Here is a 20,658-nt window from a genome sequence, read left to right on the forward strand (position 1 = left end):
GGAACATCCCTTCTCCAGCGCCATGCTGGATTGCAGGCCTGCCGCTTGTTTCCTTTGGGCATATTCCTTGGCTACCTGTCTCCATGATTTACTGCATGGGCTCCTCGCCATCCTGCCTTTCTTCTTCCTTAACCTCTGCTCTCTAATTTCCTTGATTGTTTTTCTCTGATCTGATCTTCGTCACTCTGCAATGCATGCTCCCTGTATAGCCCTGATTAGGTGCAGGTCCTATCTTCCACTTACTCTGAGGTGTGAATGAAGTGTGACTTGACTGAACTGCTTGCATTTGCATATAAATGCACGATCAGCCAAGCACCCCAATTATCATTGAAGTAGTGCATGCATGCACACACTTGCACCTGTACCTGCTCAGAGCATGCATGCTTAGGGACTCTCGATTTTATACTAATGCCACAATCTTCTCTCATCACAGCGACTTCTTGAGTCTAAGGGAGCTATTTCATATGACTTTGTATTCATAAGCACATCTTACATTAAGAATGATTCTGAGAATGGATATTTTTTTCCCCTCTTCATATTATTTGTTTGCCAGTCATTTTGCCTTAGGATAGTTTGTGGTGTTATTTTAAATGCTAAAGCAAATTGTATTCTGCTTCATGTTATACTTACAATTTGTCTCTGATTTTCTTTTAGCAATTTAGTTTTGATATAGCAGAAAAAGCCTCCAATGTATGCCTAGCTCACCTGTTTACATACCAGGACTTTGAACATGGAACTCTGGGTCTAGCTTATGTTGGATCTCCAAAACCACAGGCTCCTGGCGGCATCTGCCCGAAGCGTAAGGGACAGTTTATGAGTTGTTTTTATTATTTTGTTGCATATTCATTTTCCATAATTGAGTAACATATAAATCAGACTGCAAAAATATTTTTTTTTGCAGACTTTCTTATTTGTAGGAAAGAGATTACATCATCACAAAATAAATGCAATTTGAGGTCACTCAGGTTATTCCTGAAGTATTTGACCTCCTATGTAATTGTGCTGATTTTGGGATAGTATTACATATTTTCTTGAGAGATATCAAAATTTTTATCATATACAAAAAGTTTAAATTTAAAACATAGCATGCAGTGGAGTAATTAAATGGCGTATGCATTGAGATACTAAAGAATTTTAACATGGCATGCTGTGAGCTTTCATACAAAAAGCTTTTTTATTTAAATTTAGTGTTAACTACTTCTTTACAGGACAGTTGACATCTAAAATCTATTTTTTCTTCCTAACTAATTACAATATGCAAAGGTTTTCAGTTAATGCTGGAAAATTTATACTGTAATTTGTATTTTTATTTTAAGGTCATATGCTCAAGAAGTAACTTTTAAAGGCAAATTTTCATATTTATTGGATAATTTATTAAATACTGTAATGTTTATTCAATGTTTCTCTTTTACAGTTTGGTCACATCTGACACATGCACATCTAAAAGTGCATACAAAAGTTAACTAAATAGAATCTGAACAAGTAGTAATGCTTTTTTTTTCCATGTTTGAAATAAACAAAAAATAAATATTTTGATCATATCTGACTTAGGCATATCTCAAAGTGCATAAAAACAAAAATGAGCACAGTACTAGCAATAACATTTGTTTCTCTTTTGGAATAAAATAAATATTTTAGTCATATGTCACCCAGGCACATCACAAAGTGCATTTAACAAAATGAAAAAGAACTATCAATCCTATCAAAGTTGTTAGTGCACAAACCCATAACAGGTGATAACAGTAACTAACACACATGAATACAATGTCTAATGTACACGGAAATACAGGTTTGATTTAAATCATCAGATGTTTAATTAGCAGCTCCTTTTTGATAAACTAAAAGGTGGCAGTACGCATAGGATGCATTTAGATCAAGTTTGTGGTACTGTGAAGGTATATATAGGCAGAGAGTCCTATCGCTACATGTTTTGTTTATTTGATGAAAAAGCAATGTTTAAAATTTGAAATTGACAAATCATCAAGTATGATTACATTTATATATCTCCATATTTATATAGCGCTTTACTCACTAAACAAAGCCGTTTGCAAACTCCACACATGCAGGACTAGACACATACCCATGATCTCCTTATTGCAAAGCAGTAGTGCTACCATTATTCCACTGTGCCTGATAGTTTAAAATTACAACCACAGACTTTCTGAAATCAAAGAATATTAACCATGGGTTAATAATGAGCTCTGCATTCTACAAAAAACTACCAAAAAAAACTAGTCCCACAAAGCAATCAGTGCTTAATTTGATTGAGTATTAAAGAAAATTCCAAACTTTTGAATGTTTTCATGAAATGCAGTGTTTCTAATTCATTTTTTGCTTTTAGTGTCAATGGCTGATATTTGTCCATGTAACAGACATGAATCTGCAGGATAGAAGTGTGTGAGTGGAGGGCCAACCAATCCTATGAAGAGAAGTATGGAGACAGTTCTTGTCAGTAACCAGGCCTTCACTGGAGTAACATTTAGATTAATTTGCGAAAACCCATGTTTGCACTCACTTGATTAAACTGGAATACAACTTAGGCCGGAGTTAAACTTCATGCGACGCAACGCATGCTGCAGCGGACGCTCCTGCTACGCAACCATTGTAGTGTTCATACTTGTGCGCGTACTTTGCGTAAATCTGGAGGAATCCACCAGGTGGCAGTGCGAGATATTATTACGGTTAGAACATGTTTGGCTTCTCTGTGTTGTGAATTGCCTAGAACAGGGGTCCTCAATCCCAGTCCTGGAGAGCCGCAGTGGCTGCAGGTTTTTGTTCTGATCTGGTTGCTTAACTAGAAAGCGATTATTATGTCATTTAAAAAAAACAATCTTGAATCAAGTCTGTCTTAATTTGTGTTTTGCTGTTTGGGTTTGGAAATCTTAATGTTAACAAAAACAGAATAAATCAAATTGTTAAATGGAGCAGCAGTAAAATATTACAGATGTATTTAATAAATAATCTGTTTGTACAATGTAATAAATGCAATTTTTAGTAGGTGGTAGGGTTGTTACAATACTAAAATTTCAAACTTTGATACAATACTGAGAAAAGTATTGAAATTTAATACTATTTTCAATACCAAGTACAGTGTATAATGTAACTTAATAAAAATCTTATTTAAATAAATCACAACTCTGTATAAATTAAAATGCTTATATTGATCGAAACAATAGAAAGAGTAGTCATTAAGTACAAATACCTTTTACAAAAGATTGAACCACTTGAAGTAAGTGTAAAGGTAATACAATGAAATGTTAAAATGTCATTAAATGTAAATTGAGTAAGAATGCCAATTCTTTTGTAAAGGAATATACAGTACACAAAATCATTAAACATTCAGTTAAAAGAATATTAATATGTTCTTTTGTAAACAATTATTCTGAAAAGCAACAAATAAAAGGGCCTCAACCTCACTTAAAGGTTTGCATAAATGCAAATAGTACACGTTGCATTTTTTTGCATGAAAGACTATCATGTCAAAGTGCTCTGCTGTGAAGGCATGCTTTTGTTGGGCTGCAAATGAACTCTGCCATACTAAGTATACACTCTGAAACTGGAAGTATGTGAACACACAAAGGAGTAGCACCACTCTGTACAGTTGAGCACCAAAAAGATATAGTGGCTTACATTGTAAAGTAAATGTAATGAGATAAAATGTTTGTTCATGGTGAAGGTTTAAAAATCGAGGGAGTGATAGAGCCATAGTGCTAAAGAGTGCTGCCTCTTAACAAACAGCATAGAATAAAACTGGCCTGAAGCGAGGGATTACTGTATATATAGATGTATGTATTTATATATATATATATATATATATATATATATATATATATATATATATATATATATATATATATATAGCCAGATAGTTCTCGAGATGACACTTTAGGGTTTTTATTAGCATCTTGCGGTCTGCTCTTGGGGTATGTATGTATGTTGTGTGAAAGCCCTATATATATATATATATATATATATATATATATATATATATATATATAAATAGGGCAAGCCTCATTCAACATGCAGAGTAACGATCTACTAATTGTGTGTGAGTGTGTGTGTGAATAGGCATAGAATGACATATATATATATATAATCTCTCTGTATTGTTGAAAAGTAGTATATGTGTACAGCACATGACTGTATATATATATATATATATATATATATATATATATATATGTGTGTGTGTGTGTGTGTGTGCATATATATATATATATATATATATATATATATATATATATATATATATATATATATATTGAATATATCTCAGACAGTGTTGTTGTTGTAAGTAGGGTTTGTGATCTGTACCCCAGACTGTACCAGTTAGCCTTTGAACAACATTGTGCATCTGTACCTCAGCCTGTCCCAACAAGCTTTTGAACAATGTTGACTTCCAAACTGATTTTCTTTGCATCTTTTTCTAGATGTTGCTTAAATGTGAGCATTTGGTCTAGTGTGACTACCAAATATTTTGGATCATTGACATGTTTTATCTGCATGCCTTCAAGATGTGTGTTGTGTGTGTGTGTTGCGTGTATTCAAATGGAACACACGTGGCCCAGTTTTTATGGGGCAAAGGTTGAAGATGCCATTTATGGAAGTAGTCGCTCAGCATTTGTAAGTGTTCCTCGAGGCCATCATCATGTTCTGTAAGCAATTTTCCCTGGTATGCTAGAGCAAGGTCCTCCAGTGTACTGGAACTGTTTTGCTTTTGTAGGAGGTATATCCGAGATGTACATATTAAACATTATTGGAGCTAGTACACTTCCTTGTGGGATTCCATCATTTAGCCTGCACCAGTCACTGTTTCTTTCTCTCAGGAAGACTTTGAGGATTCTATTAGTGAACATTTTGTTGAGCAGGCTGCAGAGTTTGATGCATAGGATCATCTCCATAAATTTGAGGTTCAGTGTCTTAAGTTGCTTTAAGGTCTATGAATACCACTCCTGTTTTCAGCTGTCGTTGGTACCCTGATTTAGTGTGTGTGGTTAAACCCATTACTTCTTCCATGCAGCTGTGACTTTTCCTGAAACCTGCTTGTATTACAGGTTGCATCTATTATGGGTTGGATGCGTCAAAGTATTAACTGTTCCAGTATTTTATAGGGCATGTTGATGAGTGATATAGGTTGGTAATGGGCAGGGTCCATGTTCTCTTTGCCACACTTTGAAATTGCTATACCTTTGGTTTGTTTAATGTTCAATGTTTTGGTAGTTGCCCTGTTTTCAGGGTATTATTGAACAGTTTGGTTAACCATAACTTGATTTTAATCCTGGAATATTTAATAAATTCTGGTAACACTTTATGAAATCCAGCGGCTTTCCCCGTCTTCTTCACACTATTGAGTGCCGTAAACTGTTCCTCAGAAGTGAAATCACTCGTGAAGTCTGATTGTACAGTGAGTGATTTACTTCTTTGAAATGTAGTCTTTTTGTTTCAATGCCTTAACACATTAAGGGTCTATTTTTGCTTTCAGTACTCGTTTTCATGCAGCTACTATGCTAATTGGTGTTACTTTGGTGTTCTAAGGATTTGGGGCTGGGTCGCTGCCTAGCTTTTGTAGAAGATGCAATGATTTCAGTGGGTGAAGTTAGTGCTTTCAACTGTCTCTTGCCATTTTTTCTTCCTTTACTTTTTCAGTTGTCTTAAATGCTTGGTTGCGGCTTTGTTGTTATATGTTGGCATTATATAGCCCCTTGGCAATATCTTTCGTAAATATAACATTAGCTTCTACTGTTATGCTGATGACACTCAGCTCTATCTCACTAGCAAACCTACTGCTTCCTTTCCACCCTCCTCACTTACTGATTGCATAGCTGAAATCAAATCCTGGTTTTCTTCAAATTTTCTTAAATTAAATAGTGATAAAACTGAGGTTCTCCTCATTGGTACAAAATCAACATTATCCAAAACTGATCATTTTTCATTTGTTATTGATAATTCCTCTGTCTCCCCTTCCCCACGGGTTAAGAGTCTGGGTGTCATACTTGACAGTACTTTACTTTATCCTTTCAGTTCCACATCAATAACATGTATCCCGGTCTGCATATTTCCACTTGTGTAACATTAATCGTATTCGCCCCTCCCTCACTCCCCAACACCACTGCTATCCTTGTTCATAACCTTGTCACTTCTCGTCTGGATTATTGCAATTCCCTTTTCTTTGGTCTTTCTCGCAAATCTCTTTATAAACTTCAACTGCTCCAGAATTCAGCTGCCCGCATCATTATTAGAACCCCCTCTATTCACCAAATCACTCCCGTTTTGCAGCAGCTTCATTGGCTTCCAGTTCAGTTCCGAATTCAATTAAAAATTCTCCTACTAACTTTTAAGGCTATTCACAACCTTGACTCTACATATCTGTCTGACCTCCTCCGTGTTGTCATTCCCACCCGTACCCTTAGATCCTCTTCCTCCATCCACTTGACTGTCCCCTTCGTCCGTCTTACCACTATGGGGAGCAGATCATTCAGTTGCTGTGCTCCCCAGCTTTGGAACTCACTACCACCTGAGCTTAGAAATATTGAATCATTTTCACTTTTCAGATCTAAACTTAAAACTTACTTGTTTAAGACTGCTTTTTCTGTTTGATTACAATTGCTTTGTCTGATTTTAACTTTTGTATTTTACTTTTGTTTATAATCTGTGTTTTGTCTATTGTTCGGTGTCCTTGAGTGTTTAGAAAGGCGCCTACAAATAAATGAAATGTAATATTATTATTATTATATTCTTCATTGCAGTATAGGCCCCAGCATGTAATCTTTTCGGAAGCCACGAAATATATAGAGTTTAGCTGCAGCTTTTACTGCTTTGGTGAAATGTCTATATGATTGAGCTTCTGCTTGGGAGGAATTGTACAGTATGGTCCAAGTCTTTTGCATACCCTTTCCAGTCAGCTTTTTGAAATTTCCAGCGTGGTTTGGGTACTGATTTCATCAGTGGTATTTTCATACCATAATTAAGTAAGGGAGGAGGAAGCTGGCAACCTACTCATGGCCTCCCTGTACCGTTGGGGAAACTGAAAATTTCATTTGTAACTAATGCCAACACTAGACTCTGTAACACAGTAATAAGAGTGCAACGAGACAGCGTAAATGTACTAATGGACCAGTGCTTAAATTTTAGTGTGGCATTGCAGTAATTGTGCCAGTTATTTAGAAAGCCAATCCTGATTTAAATTAATAAAGCAGGAAAATATGCTTTTCTTTCAAGGTAAAAAGAGTTAGATATAATCTAACTATATGACATATATTGAACAAATGGAATCGCTCAATCACAGCTAAAAAATTCTCTTCAGCGCAAGAAAAGATCCAACAAACATTAAATTTGTGTCAAGCTAAAGTAATGTTAAAAAGTACAGTATAACAATTATAATGGGATTGTATTGCATCTAGAACTAATCTCAATTTAATATCTAAACTTCTTTAAGAAATAACACTTTTAGTTTCAGTACTTGTCTATGAAACCTGGGTGGTGTTTAATTTTGGACTATAGCTCCAAGCTCATATGAAAACTGCTAAATCTGCTTATTTTTATCTTAAGAACATTTTATGTATTTGACCCTATCTACAGTATGCTGCTGGCTGGACTTGTTCTTGCTTTTATTTTTTTGTTTTTCTCATCTGGTCAACTGTTATGAACTTCACAGTGGTCTCCTTAAGTCTTTGTTCCAAAAGCATATGATAGTTCAAAGTTCAGTAGATCACTTACTGATAACATTTTAATTTTTAGTATTGATTACAAGTAGTATTAGGGGGGCTTCAACTCATCAACCCCCCGGCCTGTGCCACTTCACGTCTCTGCCACTCGCGTATGTGGATTTCACTTTCACCAAACAACAAATCTTTTAATTCTCTTGTATATGCCTCTTCATTGGGAAGAAACACTACTTTTCCCTGATGGCAACACAAATTAGACAATTTACAAATCTCCAGCTTAAAGTTTAAATCCGAACAATATATTCAATCTCTTTTCTTTGTTCCGTTTTTTCACCGAGTAATAATTTCCGTTTGTTTGAGCTAATGTGATCTTTACTATTATTTTTTTTTTTTTTGAGATATTTGAATTTTAGTACTTTCATTATCTCTAACCTGCTCTGCAAGTGTATCTTACCAACGTTTTTGAATTCTTTACGATGTTCTACTTTGTCATCTACTCTTTTATTTTATTTCCGGCCCTGGGCGTGGTTAAATCTCTTGGCACAAAGTCTCGTCTCGTGGGACATGAAAGTATCTCTCTGAAAAAGTCACGTCTCGTCCCAGGCTAAAAAGTCTCATCTTGTGTCAGGATTTTTTTTATTATAATGGGGTGATACCGAAAGGAAAATCCCCAGTAAGTAAATTTAGTGGCATGGTTAGATAGATTGGGTTGTCCATGATGATCATATCATTCTCTATAAATTCTTTGCTGAAATCCTTGCCAGGCCAATAAAATCTCAATTTGTTGTAACTTTGTGGAAGCCCCTCATAGCCACAAATGAAAATTGGGCCCTGTGGGTGCTAATGAGTCAGTGTGTTACACTTCAAGTTTAGTTAGCTTTCATATCAACACTACCACTTGAGTAAGCTGTTCATTTGTATTAGCAATAGACAAATAGCACTCTTAAGGATAGAGACATATAGGAGTCAAATATGTACACTTCCCATTTGTTTTCTGGTTCATCATGGCTCCTGAAAGGAAAGCCTAATCAAGTCTTGGGTTGCAGACAATAACTCTGAGCAAGAGGTTCATTTAATACTTAACATTTGCGTTCCTCACATTCTCACTAAGCTTGTCTTTGGTCATGTAGCATGTGAAATATTAGGCTGTACAGCTACATATATAAGCTTATGTATAATCCTTTTAAGTATGATCTCTCCCTCTTTCTTTCTTTCTTTCTTTCTTTCTTTCACGAAAACTAAGCTATGTTAAACAAATGTGTCTATTGAAGACTGCGGAATGATGGAACTACAATTGTTATCCATGTGTAAATGGACAATAAAAGGGATAAAATAAATGTTAATAATGCACTGAAATATGGAGGATTTTGATTTGTACTTAAGTATAGGCAAACCATTTGCAGCACTTGTGGCCCTTGGCTGGCTACTTTTCTGACATAGCTGACCACCTCAGGACTTGCAGAACTCCATGAACATACTTTAATTGTTCACTTTATTATAAGTGCCTAACTTCCATTAAAATTCTACTACTTGTGTCTGTAACATTACAGTAAAAATACAGGTTTGAACTTTTTCAGGTCTGACTATTTTACAAAACAAAGTATGGTATAGGTAACATTTAGTAAATTGGACTAATTTTTGCGTGTGAAGTTCATAGTTAGCATTACTTCATTTTTATATTTCTGTATTTTTAATGTGCAATATTTAAATTTTAACTATTTTAATTTTAGCATACCCAGCAAAAGGTTCAGCAAAGTCAGTGTATCTCAATACTGGTTTGACTACAACAAAAAACTATGGAAAAACTATCCTTACAAAGGTCAGTAGTACAAAGTAATATCTTACAATAGCAGTGAGACCTAGAAAACTGGTTTGCATTTTTGGAAACCCAATTTTATAAGCACTGATGTAATATTTATACTGTAAATAATACTTTATACGAATCATAACCTATGTTGTTGGTTTGTTTAATTGTACTAGAAATGATCTTTTAGAGTTAACAATTTTGTGTCATTATAAAGTCCTTGGTCATCTTCTGCAGGATTGTAGATTTTGTTTCCTTGTTCAATGAAGTTAAGTTTATACAAAACAAATTGACCCTTTGTACAGTTTTCACTTCAAATCAACTAAGGGCAGTACATGTACAATTGATGTAAACAAATTTTATTGCCCTGAAAATCTAGGCAAACATTGGCCAACAATAGTTTTGTCGAAAAATATTTAATAATGTTCATCCATGAAGTGTCTGTTTTTGTACTATTTCACTTTTATTAATTTCTAAGAATATTTAAGAATTTGTCGTAGGTGTTTGCTATATTTTAACTATGAGTTGATTTTTTTAACCATCTACAATGTGTACCTTTTGGAACTTATTACTTTAAAGGGTAAAATTAATTTGGAAACTTCCGTAAGCTGTAATTGAAGATCACATCTAACTATAAAACCAAAGCTTTAATGCCTCTCCTCTTTCCATGTGACTCACATGATTGTTCTCTCTATTTTTATATTATGATACTCATTATTGTATAAATAAGTTTTTAATAGATGACAATAGATTACTCTATTAGAAAAAAATATAGTCACTCATAAGGGGTTATTGTTGTACTGTATAGTCAGGCATTATATTTTTTTGTAATTTTTCAGATTGTTCAAAAAGAAGTCCTTATTTCATTCCATGTACTCCAAAAGTTATTTACTTCCATTGATTGATGATTTATTTGCAGGAAGCTGACTTGGTCACCACTCATGAACTGGGCCACAACTTTGGAGCGGAACATGACCCAGATAACATAGCCGACTGTGCACCAAGTGATGACCAGGGAGGGAAGTTTGTTATGTACCCTATTGCGGTTAGCGGTGACCATGACAACAACAAAGTATGTTCATTTGATACTGTGAATCTCATTTTTACTTAGTAATAGTTTCACATAACTGTATCTGTTCTTACTTTTTGAAAATGTATTTTCTGTGTTTTTAATAGTTTTCATTATTTGTATAAAAGTGCAGCATACCGTTGACCGTAAAATCAGTACTATGTGACCAAACTGAGTTTTATGAATCATGTCTTCTGTTCATTAATTTATTAATTGCTGTGGAATGCTTAGACATAAAACAACAATTAGAAAGCTGCAGTTCATTTGCAGTCTTCATAAAATCGAGTTTACGTATAATTATAAAAAAAAAAAAATGAACAATTTTGTGCTATGAAGTTTAGGAGAAAACTCATATCAAAGTTTATGTAGAAAGGCCTGTTTTACATTGTTTTGCAGTTCCTGCCTCAGTGGATAAACTTCTTTCCTTTCCGTTACGTTCTAAATCTTTGTAACTTGATGGTTCATTGAAATTTTTTTCAAAATTTTCTTACTGGCCTTTGGAAAGTGTGGGATACAAAAGTATCTATTTCAGAAGGTGCTTCACATCTATTTTTACTAGTTGACAGCAGAAAACCCCTCCCATCTGACAATTGTGGACTCATTCAGAGATACTGTATGAATACTGTTTTTGCATGTGATTTCATTATAATTTCATGTTTGAGAATCTACTCTTTTAAGGTGTTGCTAACATAGCACTGATGTAGAAAGAGTCATATGCAACATTAATAAATTTCAATATTGTTTTGAATATTTATTTCTTTTAAGAGTTCACTCTGTAATAAAAGCTGTCATTTAAAAATTCCTTATTTTTGTTTGGAATATGAAATATGTATGTCATTCTTTCTATTTTTCTAGAGATTTTCAAGTTGCAGTAAACAGTCTATATACAAGACACTGGAGGGAAAGGCTAAGGATTGTTTCAAAGAGAGAAATAACAAAGTATGTGGCAACTCCCGTGTCGATGAGGGTGAGGAGTGTGACCCAGGACTTCTCCATATGTCAGAAGACCAATGCTGCACAGATCAATGTAAATTCAGACCTATGGCTGAATGCAGGTATAGTATGTTTATTTAAAGATAACTTTTATTATATCTGAGTCTCTGGACACTACTGAAATGTTTCACTTGTGTTAAAAAGTATCCTTTTAGTATAGTGTCACTTTGAGCACAACATAGAATAGTAATATGTCTTAAAATCATTTAAGCTATTAACCTTGAATATCATTGAATTCATTTTGTAAATAAACTAGAATTTTGCATAGGTATTGCAAATCAAAGCAAACACATACATATCTGCTGCAGTTTTTACCCAAACCCAAGTATACTTGCTGCAGTTTTATATTACACTCATACAATAGATTTCCATTTCCTGAGGTATACAACTATATGTTGTATCTTAATAAACAAAGTAACAGTCCTCAGTAAACTATAGATGGTTGTGTCCAAATTTGTTTTTTTTAACTTTGCAAAAAGTGTTTTTTAGGCACTGATTGTATGTTAACAAATCAAGTTCTCATTGGCTCCCCACCCCATTCCCCAATCCTAAAGATGTGCAAGTTAGGCTTGATTACTGAAACTAAAATGCCCTGTGCTGAGTGAGTATGTGTGCCCTGTAGATTGGTTACCCCATTTAGAGTTCCTTCTAGTGTGATGCCTACTACTGTAGGACTGGTTCCTGAGCTTTACATACCTGTACTAGAGGAAATGGATAGATACAAAGAAAATGAAAGCAAATATTAAAAAATGACATTTTTTTTTCTCTTTTCAAAAACTATCAAAAAATGTATGCCTCAAAAATTTGGCCTATACCGAATTCATCCTTTAGGATTGTCGATACAGCTCAAGAATACATTTGGCTAGAGCTTAAATAAACTGCATAGACACATTATTTCCTTAGTATATGGAATGGTTTTGGGCCTCACACTGCAATTCCATTTACTGTTAATTTAATAAGATTAGTATACTTTTAAGGGTTCCTCTCTGCTTCCAAGTGAGGGTTATTTTGTTAAAAAGAAAAAAAAACAAACTCCTTACTGTGTTCTGTCTCTTCTCTAAAGATTGTGCTAGAAACATATTGTAACAACCCAAGGTATGAGAGAAGGATGGACATAGCACTCTGACTAGCACTCATAACAATGCTGGAGATAGCTATAAAAAGGACTGTTTGTTTTTTCTCAAAAGCTGGACGTGGCTATTGCCTTCAATAGCAGCTTCTCCATGTCACTAATGTTTTTACATTTCTATGTACCTGCACATGCATTATACCAGCCTTGCCTCACTACACTCACTTGGGGTTAGAGGCAGCCCATATGCCACACTTCTTCTTGCACTTCTCTACATCCAGTGTTTGCTGGCAGCCACTCACACTTATCAATGGACTTTAGCAGTGGGGAGACTCATTCTAATTGCTTCTGTGAGTGCTCTGTCTTAGCCCTCCCTTTCCACGTTCTGTAGAGCTCCTTTTATGGCCAGCTTCTCCAGGTATCCTCGCCTCTCCTCGGACAGTCCTCTGCCAGCTGAGGAATGTCTTTTTCTCATGTATGGTCCCAGGGTGCTACAATGTGTAAGATGATCTCGTCCCAGACTGAATGTCTTCCCATCTGATGGCTGCATCACATATAAATTCATCAGAGCATTTCTAGAGTTACCTGTAAGTAACAATATGTATTCTTTTGAATTGTAGGAAGGAACTAGAGTCTATTGATGAAAACACTTAAATAGCTGGGGAATTTACTATCAAGTTTCTGTAATGAATATAACAAAAAAAATCCCTACTCCTTTAAAAATATTTGGTTATGTTATGCAACATACATTACACATTACTTAAAAACAGATTTCATGTGCAACTGCTCTCATTTTACTTTGTTTGAATCTACAGCTGACATCACTCTCCAGCATTAACAATAAAAACCCCAGTTGTCACACAGACTAGCTCAGTTTACTATGAAGGACTGATTTTTGCAACCGCAGATGGAGAGCACTGCAGTTGTTTCTATCAGAAATCACCTTTTCAAAGGACACTGTAGCCATTCTGTTAGAGAGAAAGTTGACTGGTGCAGTGATCTTGATTTAACTGAACCAAAACAACTGCAGAATTCCAAATACTCAAATAAGTGAAATTTTCTATGAAACATTCAAGTGCCCTTGTTATTTGTCAGTCAGTAGGTGTATAATGAGTGAATTTTGCTTTATATAAAGTGTAGGACAGGCTCGTATTATCCATTTTACCAGGCTCAAGCCCAAATCCTTGCTTAACTAACTGCTGCCAGACACTTATTGCCATCTAAAAAGTTTATTTGCCTGGATAGACCTCCTTTTGGACTATATGCAGACTTCACATATGATGGTCAATACCAGAATGTAAAAAGCAGGGATGTACAATTAAGGTCATAATTATTAGCCCATCCATCCATTATACAACCCGCTGTATCCTAACTACAGGGTCTGCTGGAGCCAATCCCAGCCAACACAGGGCGCAAGGCAGGAAACAAACCCTGGGCACCACAGTAAACAGCAAATTTGCAGGGGAGCTGGTTTCGAACTCACAGCCATTGGATTATAAATCGACAGCTCCAACCATTGCACCAATTATTAGCCCCCTGTCCAAAATTTTTCTAAGAGAGATGACTAGTATTTAAAGTATTTATGACAATTGCTTCCAAAAGAAAAAAACACAATTTCCAAAAAGTTCCATGAAAATATTTTACTAATACACTTAGATGAATCAAGAAAAACACAAAAATAAGCATGGCCAAAATTATTAGCTGTCTGACAATTAATAGTACAATACAATACAATACAGTTTATTTTTGTATATCCCAAAATCACACAGGAAGTGCCGCAATGGGCTTTAACAGGCCCTGCCTTTTGACAGCCCCCCAGCCTTGACACTCTGAGAAGACAAGGAAAAACTCCCAATAAAACCTTGTAGGGAAAATGGAAGAAACCTTGGGAAAGGCAGTTCAAAGAGAGACCCCTTTCCAGGTAGGTTGGGCGTGCAGTGGGTGTCAAAAGTAGGGGGTCAATACAATACAATACACAGAACAGAACAATTCCTTAATACAGCAAAATAATAAAAATTTTAGAAGTACGGTTTAACAGTAGATGATATGACATAATTAGGTTTGGATATTTTTAGAGTCCTGGAGACCTCATCCATCTAGCTGCCTCCCCATTTGGCCATGCCACGGCTGAAACGTTGCTCGATGAAAGGACCCCTCTTTCCCATGATTCCTGTGATCCTCCATCAGGGATGACTTTACCATAGGCAGGCAAACAACTTGGCAGGTGGGCGTGGCACCAATGCCACATTTGGGTACCGATAAAAGAAACAGAATAGGTGAGGGTTAGTATTCAAATATAATTATAATGTTACTTATGTTTTAGTGCTAATGACTAACAACAGAGATGCAGTATGTACAGTTAATCAGCAGCTCTAGTCAGGATATGCTAAACTGAAGTAGTGAGTCTTCAGCCGGGATTTAAAGGCTGAGACTGAAGGGGCATCTCTTATGGAAGCAGGAAGACCATTCCACAGTTTAGGGGCCCTGTAACTAAAAGCTCGACCTCCCACTGTTATTTTATTAATCCTTGGAATCCTAAGCAGACCGGCATCTTGAGATCTTAATGTGCTCAGGTTTGTAAGTCATGATAAGTTCAGACAAGTAAGCGGACCTTGGCCATTTAATGCTTTATATGTTAAAAGGAGGATTTTGAAATCTGCCCTAAACTTAACTGGGAGCCAGTGTAAAGATTTAAGAACTGGGTTATGTGTTCATATTTTCTTGTTCTTGTAATAATTCTTGCAGCGCATTTTGGATTAACGGGAGGCTGTATAGAGAACAGTTTGAACAGCCAGTGAACACCGCATTGCAGTAGTCAATCCTACTAGAGATAAATGCATGAATTAATTTCTCACAATCCTGTTTATTTAGAAAGCCTTAATTTCCTAACATTTTTAAGATGGAAAAACATGTTTTGGACGACTTTGTAATATGTGCTTTAAATGACATGCTAGAGTCAAAGATAACTCCTAGATTGCGGGCTGATTCAGTAAAATTAATTGGGATTCCAACTGAGTTAAATGACGACAAAATATTGCTGTGATCAGCGTCATTCCCTCCAACAATTAACATCTCTGTTTTATCTGTATTTAAAGACAAGTAGTTCTCATTCATCCATTCCTTTAATTCACTAACACAACTAATTAAAGACAACATCGGAGAAACTTCATTTGATTTAAATGAAAGGTATAACTGGGTGTCATCTGCATACAGTGAAAATTAACATTATGTTTCCTAATGAGAGATCCCAGTGGAAGCATGTAAAGTGAAAACAGTAAAGGTCCCAGTACTGAGCCCTGCGGACACCATATTGAACTTCTGTGTATAATGATGGAGTACTGTCTGCACATTTCTGTACATACTGGAATCGATTTGATAAATAAGAACTGAACCAAGCGAGCACGGGGCCTGTAAGCCCAACATCGTTTTCTAGCCTGTGCAGTAAAATAGAATGGTCAATGGTGTCAAATGCTGCACTTAAGTCCAACAACATAATTACAGTGGAATTTCCTTCATCAGAGGATATCAGAATGTCATTTACAACCCGTGTTAGTGCCGTTTCTGTACTATGACCAGTGCGAAAGCCAGACTGGAATTTCTCAAATAAATTGTAATGCGTAAGGTGTGACTGAAGCTGACTGGCGACTACTTTTCTAGTATTTTAGAGAGAAATGGTAAATTTGAAATAGGCCTATAGTTATTTAGTATGTGTGGGTCTAGGTCTGACTTTTTAAGTAAAGGTTTAATGACTGACACTTTTAGTGCATCAGGTACTGTGCCATGCAATAATGAACTATTGATAATGGTTAGAATAGGCGCTGCAAGAACATCCATTGCACTTTTACTAGTTTTGTTGGCACTGGATCTAGGGAACAAGTAGTGGGCTTCATTTTAGTAATTAAAGTTAAGACTTCCTGGTGAGTTACAGGATTAAAATTACTAAAGTGCTGAATGCAATGTGCTGCAGGGTCTGCTAAGCTAGTATTTGGTTTGTACTGTGATGCTGAGATCTGAGATCTTATATTTTTAATTTTCTCATTGAAGAAGTTCATAAAGTCTGTACTGCTAATATCTGTTGGTATTTTGCACTGTTGATCTGAATTCCATTTGTTAATTTAGCCACTGCTCTAAAAGTACCCTAGGATTTTTATTATTGCTATCTATTAATGTAGAATAGTATTCTGAGCGACTTTTAAAGAGGGCTTTTTATATTTATTTACACTCTCTGTCCATGCAATTTGAAAGACATGTAGCTTTGTTGTTCTCCATCTGCGCTCCAGTTTTCGACACTCTAATTTAAGAGCTCGAGTATTTTCATTAAACCAGGGAGAGTTTCTATGTGCTTTGATCACTTTTGTTTTTAGGGGAGCCACTGTGTCCAGAGCATCTCTCAAGGTCACATTATAATGTGATATTAGCTGATCTAAATTGTTTTCCATGTTTACATTTGATGTTAACTGATCTAAATGGTTTTCCACAATTACACTCGACTTACTCAAGGTATCTATAAATTTTGAAGCAGAATTACAATCTAGATGTCGCACTGTCTTTGTTTTAATCTGCGAGTGCGTTGGCATGGGCAGAACTAAATCAAATGTAATTAAGAAGTGATCGGAAATAACTACAGTAATCCCTCCTCGATTGCGGGGGGTTCTGGAATGAAAATCCGCGAAGTAGAAACCATATGTTTGTGTAGTTATTTTTATATATTTTAACCCCTTATAAACTCTCTCACACTGTTAACATTATTAGAGCCCTCTAGACATGAAATAACACCCTTTAGTCAAAAGTTTAAACTGTCCTCCATGACAAGACAGAGATGACAGTTCTTTCTCACAATTAAAAGAATGCAAATAGATCTTCTTCTCTTCAGGAGCAGAGAATTTCAGAGGGAGAGAGAGAGAGAGCGCTCGCAAAGAAAAGCAAACAATCAAAAAATCAATATGTGTGCTTTTAAGTTTGCCGGCATTTTTTAGAGGAGCGTCAGTATCTTCTAAGCAAACAGCCTCTGTGCAAACAGCTCCTCTGCTCACATCTCCTCCGTCAGGTGCAGAGAACGTCAGAGAGAGAGAGCGAGATTAAAGCAACAATCAAAAAATCAATACATGTGCTTTTAAATATGCCGAGCACCGCAATAAAGCAGCATTTTTTTAGAGGAGCGTCAGTATCTTTTAAGCAAACCGCCTCTGTGCAAACAGCCCCTCCGTCAGGTGCAGAGAATGTCAGAGAGGGTGAGAGAGAGGCAGAGACAAGCAAACAATCAAGCTCCGCGCGGGATGCATATCTTATAGCATTGAGGAGATTTAGTTAATATGTAATACATGTTCTGATTGGGTAGCTTCTAAGCCATCCACCAATAGTGTCCCTTGTATGAAATCAACAGGGCAAACAAACTGAGGAAGCGTGTAGCATAAATTAAAAGACCCACTGTCTGCAGAAATCCGCGAGCCAGCGAAAAATCTGTGATATATATTTAGATGTGCTTACATTTAAAATCCGCGATAGAGTAAAACCGCGAAAGTCGAAGCGCGATATAGCGAGGGATTACTGTACATTTAATGGAGTAATAATTAAATTTTGAATTTCAACTTAGTAAGTTATAATTAAATCTAATGTGTGGTTATGATTTTGAGTTGGACCTTTGACAATCTGACAAAATTCTACTGAATTTAACAAATAAGTAAAACATTTGCTAAAAGTGTCAGTTTCCACATCAATGTGTACATTAAAATCCCCCATCAGAACTACGTGATCATAATTTATAGCCAAATCAGACAGAAGGTTGCTAAATTCAGTCATGAACAATGAATATGGCCCTGGTGGTCTGTAGACTAGCACTATAATTGTGTTGGAATCTGTTTTAATATTTAAAATTAATGCCTCAAAGGATGTAAAGTTGCCTAAATTTTTAGGAGTTTGCATTTTGTTACAATGAATTATTCCAAGGCCTCCTCCTCGACCAGAATCTCTAGACTTATGAAGGAACGAGTATCCATCTGGTGACGCCTCTGCTAGGGGAACAGTGTCACATTTACTAAGCCAGGTTTCAGTAAGAAGACACAAATAAGATTTTGTACTTAATATGATATCATTTACCAAAACAGCTTTAGTGCCAAGAGAGCGACTGTTCAATAAACAGCATTTAAAACTGCATGGTTCTTTCTGAGCAGCTGATATATTTTTTGTTTTAATTTGAATTAAATTTCTATTACAGATGCCCCTGGTGGAGTGTCTGGTTTTATCCCTTGGTCTAATTATACACCTTATTTTTTGGTTATCAATTAATTTAAGGTTTGTATCAAGACTAAATTTACTGGATGCCCCACAACAGGGATTATGGGTAACAGCTTCAGGAAAATAACAGGTGGGATAAAGAACAGCCTGTGATTTAAGATCACATGACTGCGGCCTGGATGGTGCTCTAATCAGTCAACCAGGCAGTTTTGCTGCCATATTTTGGGATAATACATAAGATTCCCTCCAGTTAGGATGAAGACCATCTCTTCTGAAAAATCCAGGCCTTTCCCAAAAATCATCCCAAATTTTTCACAATTGCTATGCTTTTATTTGCACACCAGGTTTCTAGCCAGCAGTGAAAGGAATGCAATCTGCTATAAATCACATCCCCTCTATATAATCTTGGTAAGGGACCAGATACAATTAAATTCCGACATTTTGTTTTAGCTTTGGTGCATAGAGAGATGAAGTTCCGCTTTAATACCTCAGATTGCTGTAAATAAATATCATTAGTGCCGACATGCAGCAATAAGGTAGATACTTCATCGGCAACACGGTCCAATGCAGCCTTTATGCCAGAAATCTTGGCCCCTGCGAGGCACTTAACATTAACTGCTGGTTTAACATAGTTTGGAATTCTAACATTCCGCACTATGGAATCACCAATTATGAGCACTTTATTATTCTCAGTTTCCACAGGCGCGCTGCGGAGAGCTGAGAACCTGTTCTGGGTCCGAATTGGTGACCTGGGTGCTGGAGCACTAAATTTTGGATTCTTAGACCCCCGTCTTACTGTTACCTACTCGCCCTGTGGCTGTATTGGTGCTGCTGATTTCGGCCTGCACTGACTACAGTGGGACCTGGAGAGACTGAAGCCGAATCAGAAGTAGCTGAATTGTCTAAACAAACCGAGTCGATCCAATTTTCGGTTTGCCTAATCGCTATCAGATTCCTAACGCGGTCCTCCAATTTGCGTATTTTCCCGACCAACTCTAAATTAACTAAACATTTGCCAAAAAGGTGAAGCTATCTGCACTGTCGGCCGAAAAACCTGAGCTGTACATACTGCAGGACACACAACATATAAACGTGCCCTCGATGGGCAGAGAGCAGATAGAACTTACATTAAGTGTTGAAGTCATCTTTGCCGTTTTTATAGGTGCTTCGGTGCTTTCCGTGTTCAGCTGAATCACCGTCGCTTTAAGTTTCCACCACCCGCTGAGCGATCGACTTTAATTTCTCACTGCCGGTTATTTCTACTGGTCAGCTGCCGGCTTTACTTCAGGTGAACTTGCTCGAGTGCTTTCGAAGGGCTATGTGCCTGTGGGAGACGCCGCCGCTCTCTGCTTCCGCTCGCTGATCCGCTCTCTGCTTCCGCTCGCTGATCCGCTCCAGTCAAAAGTTGTACCCCTTCTGACTCACAACTGATAGCAACCTCTTACCGTAGTTTCTCACAAGGTTTGAACAAGTGTTCTGAGGGATCTTAGACAATTCCACCATGGCAAATTGCTCCAGCTCATGCAAATTAGATGGTTGTCGAACGTAGTCCTTAACCTTGAACCCTCGCTAAAGATTTTTAATTTGATTGAGATCTGGACTTTGAGACGGCCACTCTAATACCTTGATTTTGGTGTTCCTCAAAAAGTTCTGCACCAACTGTGATCTTTAGGTCATTATCTTGTTGAAAGACCCAACAATGAACTAAAGCCAGAGTGGCAGCAGATTTCTTCAAATTAATCTTTTAAAATGTCAGTGTAATCTTCTTTCTTCATAATGCCGTGTACCAGAACAAGGGTTCCTGTGCCTGAAGCAGCAAAATAGG

The 20,658-nt window shown here is 36.4% G+C and overlaps 1 protein-coding gene across 1 annotated transcript in view; it reads left to right on the forward strand.

Moving 5' to 3' along the window:
* Positions 1-20,658, forward strand: part of adam17b (ADAM metallopeptidase domain 17b) — a 79,535-nt gene that overhangs the window by 40,988 nt on the left and 17,889 nt on the right. The window contains exons 9-12 of the mRNA XM_039748884.1: positions 655-799; positions 9,395-9,483; positions 10,388-10,540; positions 11,393-11,592. Coding sequence (XP_039604818.1) covers positions 655-799; positions 9,395-9,483; positions 10,388-10,540; positions 11,393-11,592 — 587 coding nt within the window. The remainder of the gene's footprint in view (positions 1-654; positions 800-9,394; positions 9,484-10,387; positions 10,541-11,392; positions 11,593-20,658) is intronic.

Source organism: Polypterus senegalus, chromosome 3 (genome assembly GCF_016835505.1).
Source record: "Polypterus senegalus isolate Bchr_013 chromosome 3, ASM1683550v1, whole genome shotgun sequence".
Classification (NCBI taxonomy): domain Eukaryota; kingdom Metazoa; phylum Chordata; class Cladistia; order Polypteriformes; family Polypteridae; genus Polypterus; species Polypterus senegalus.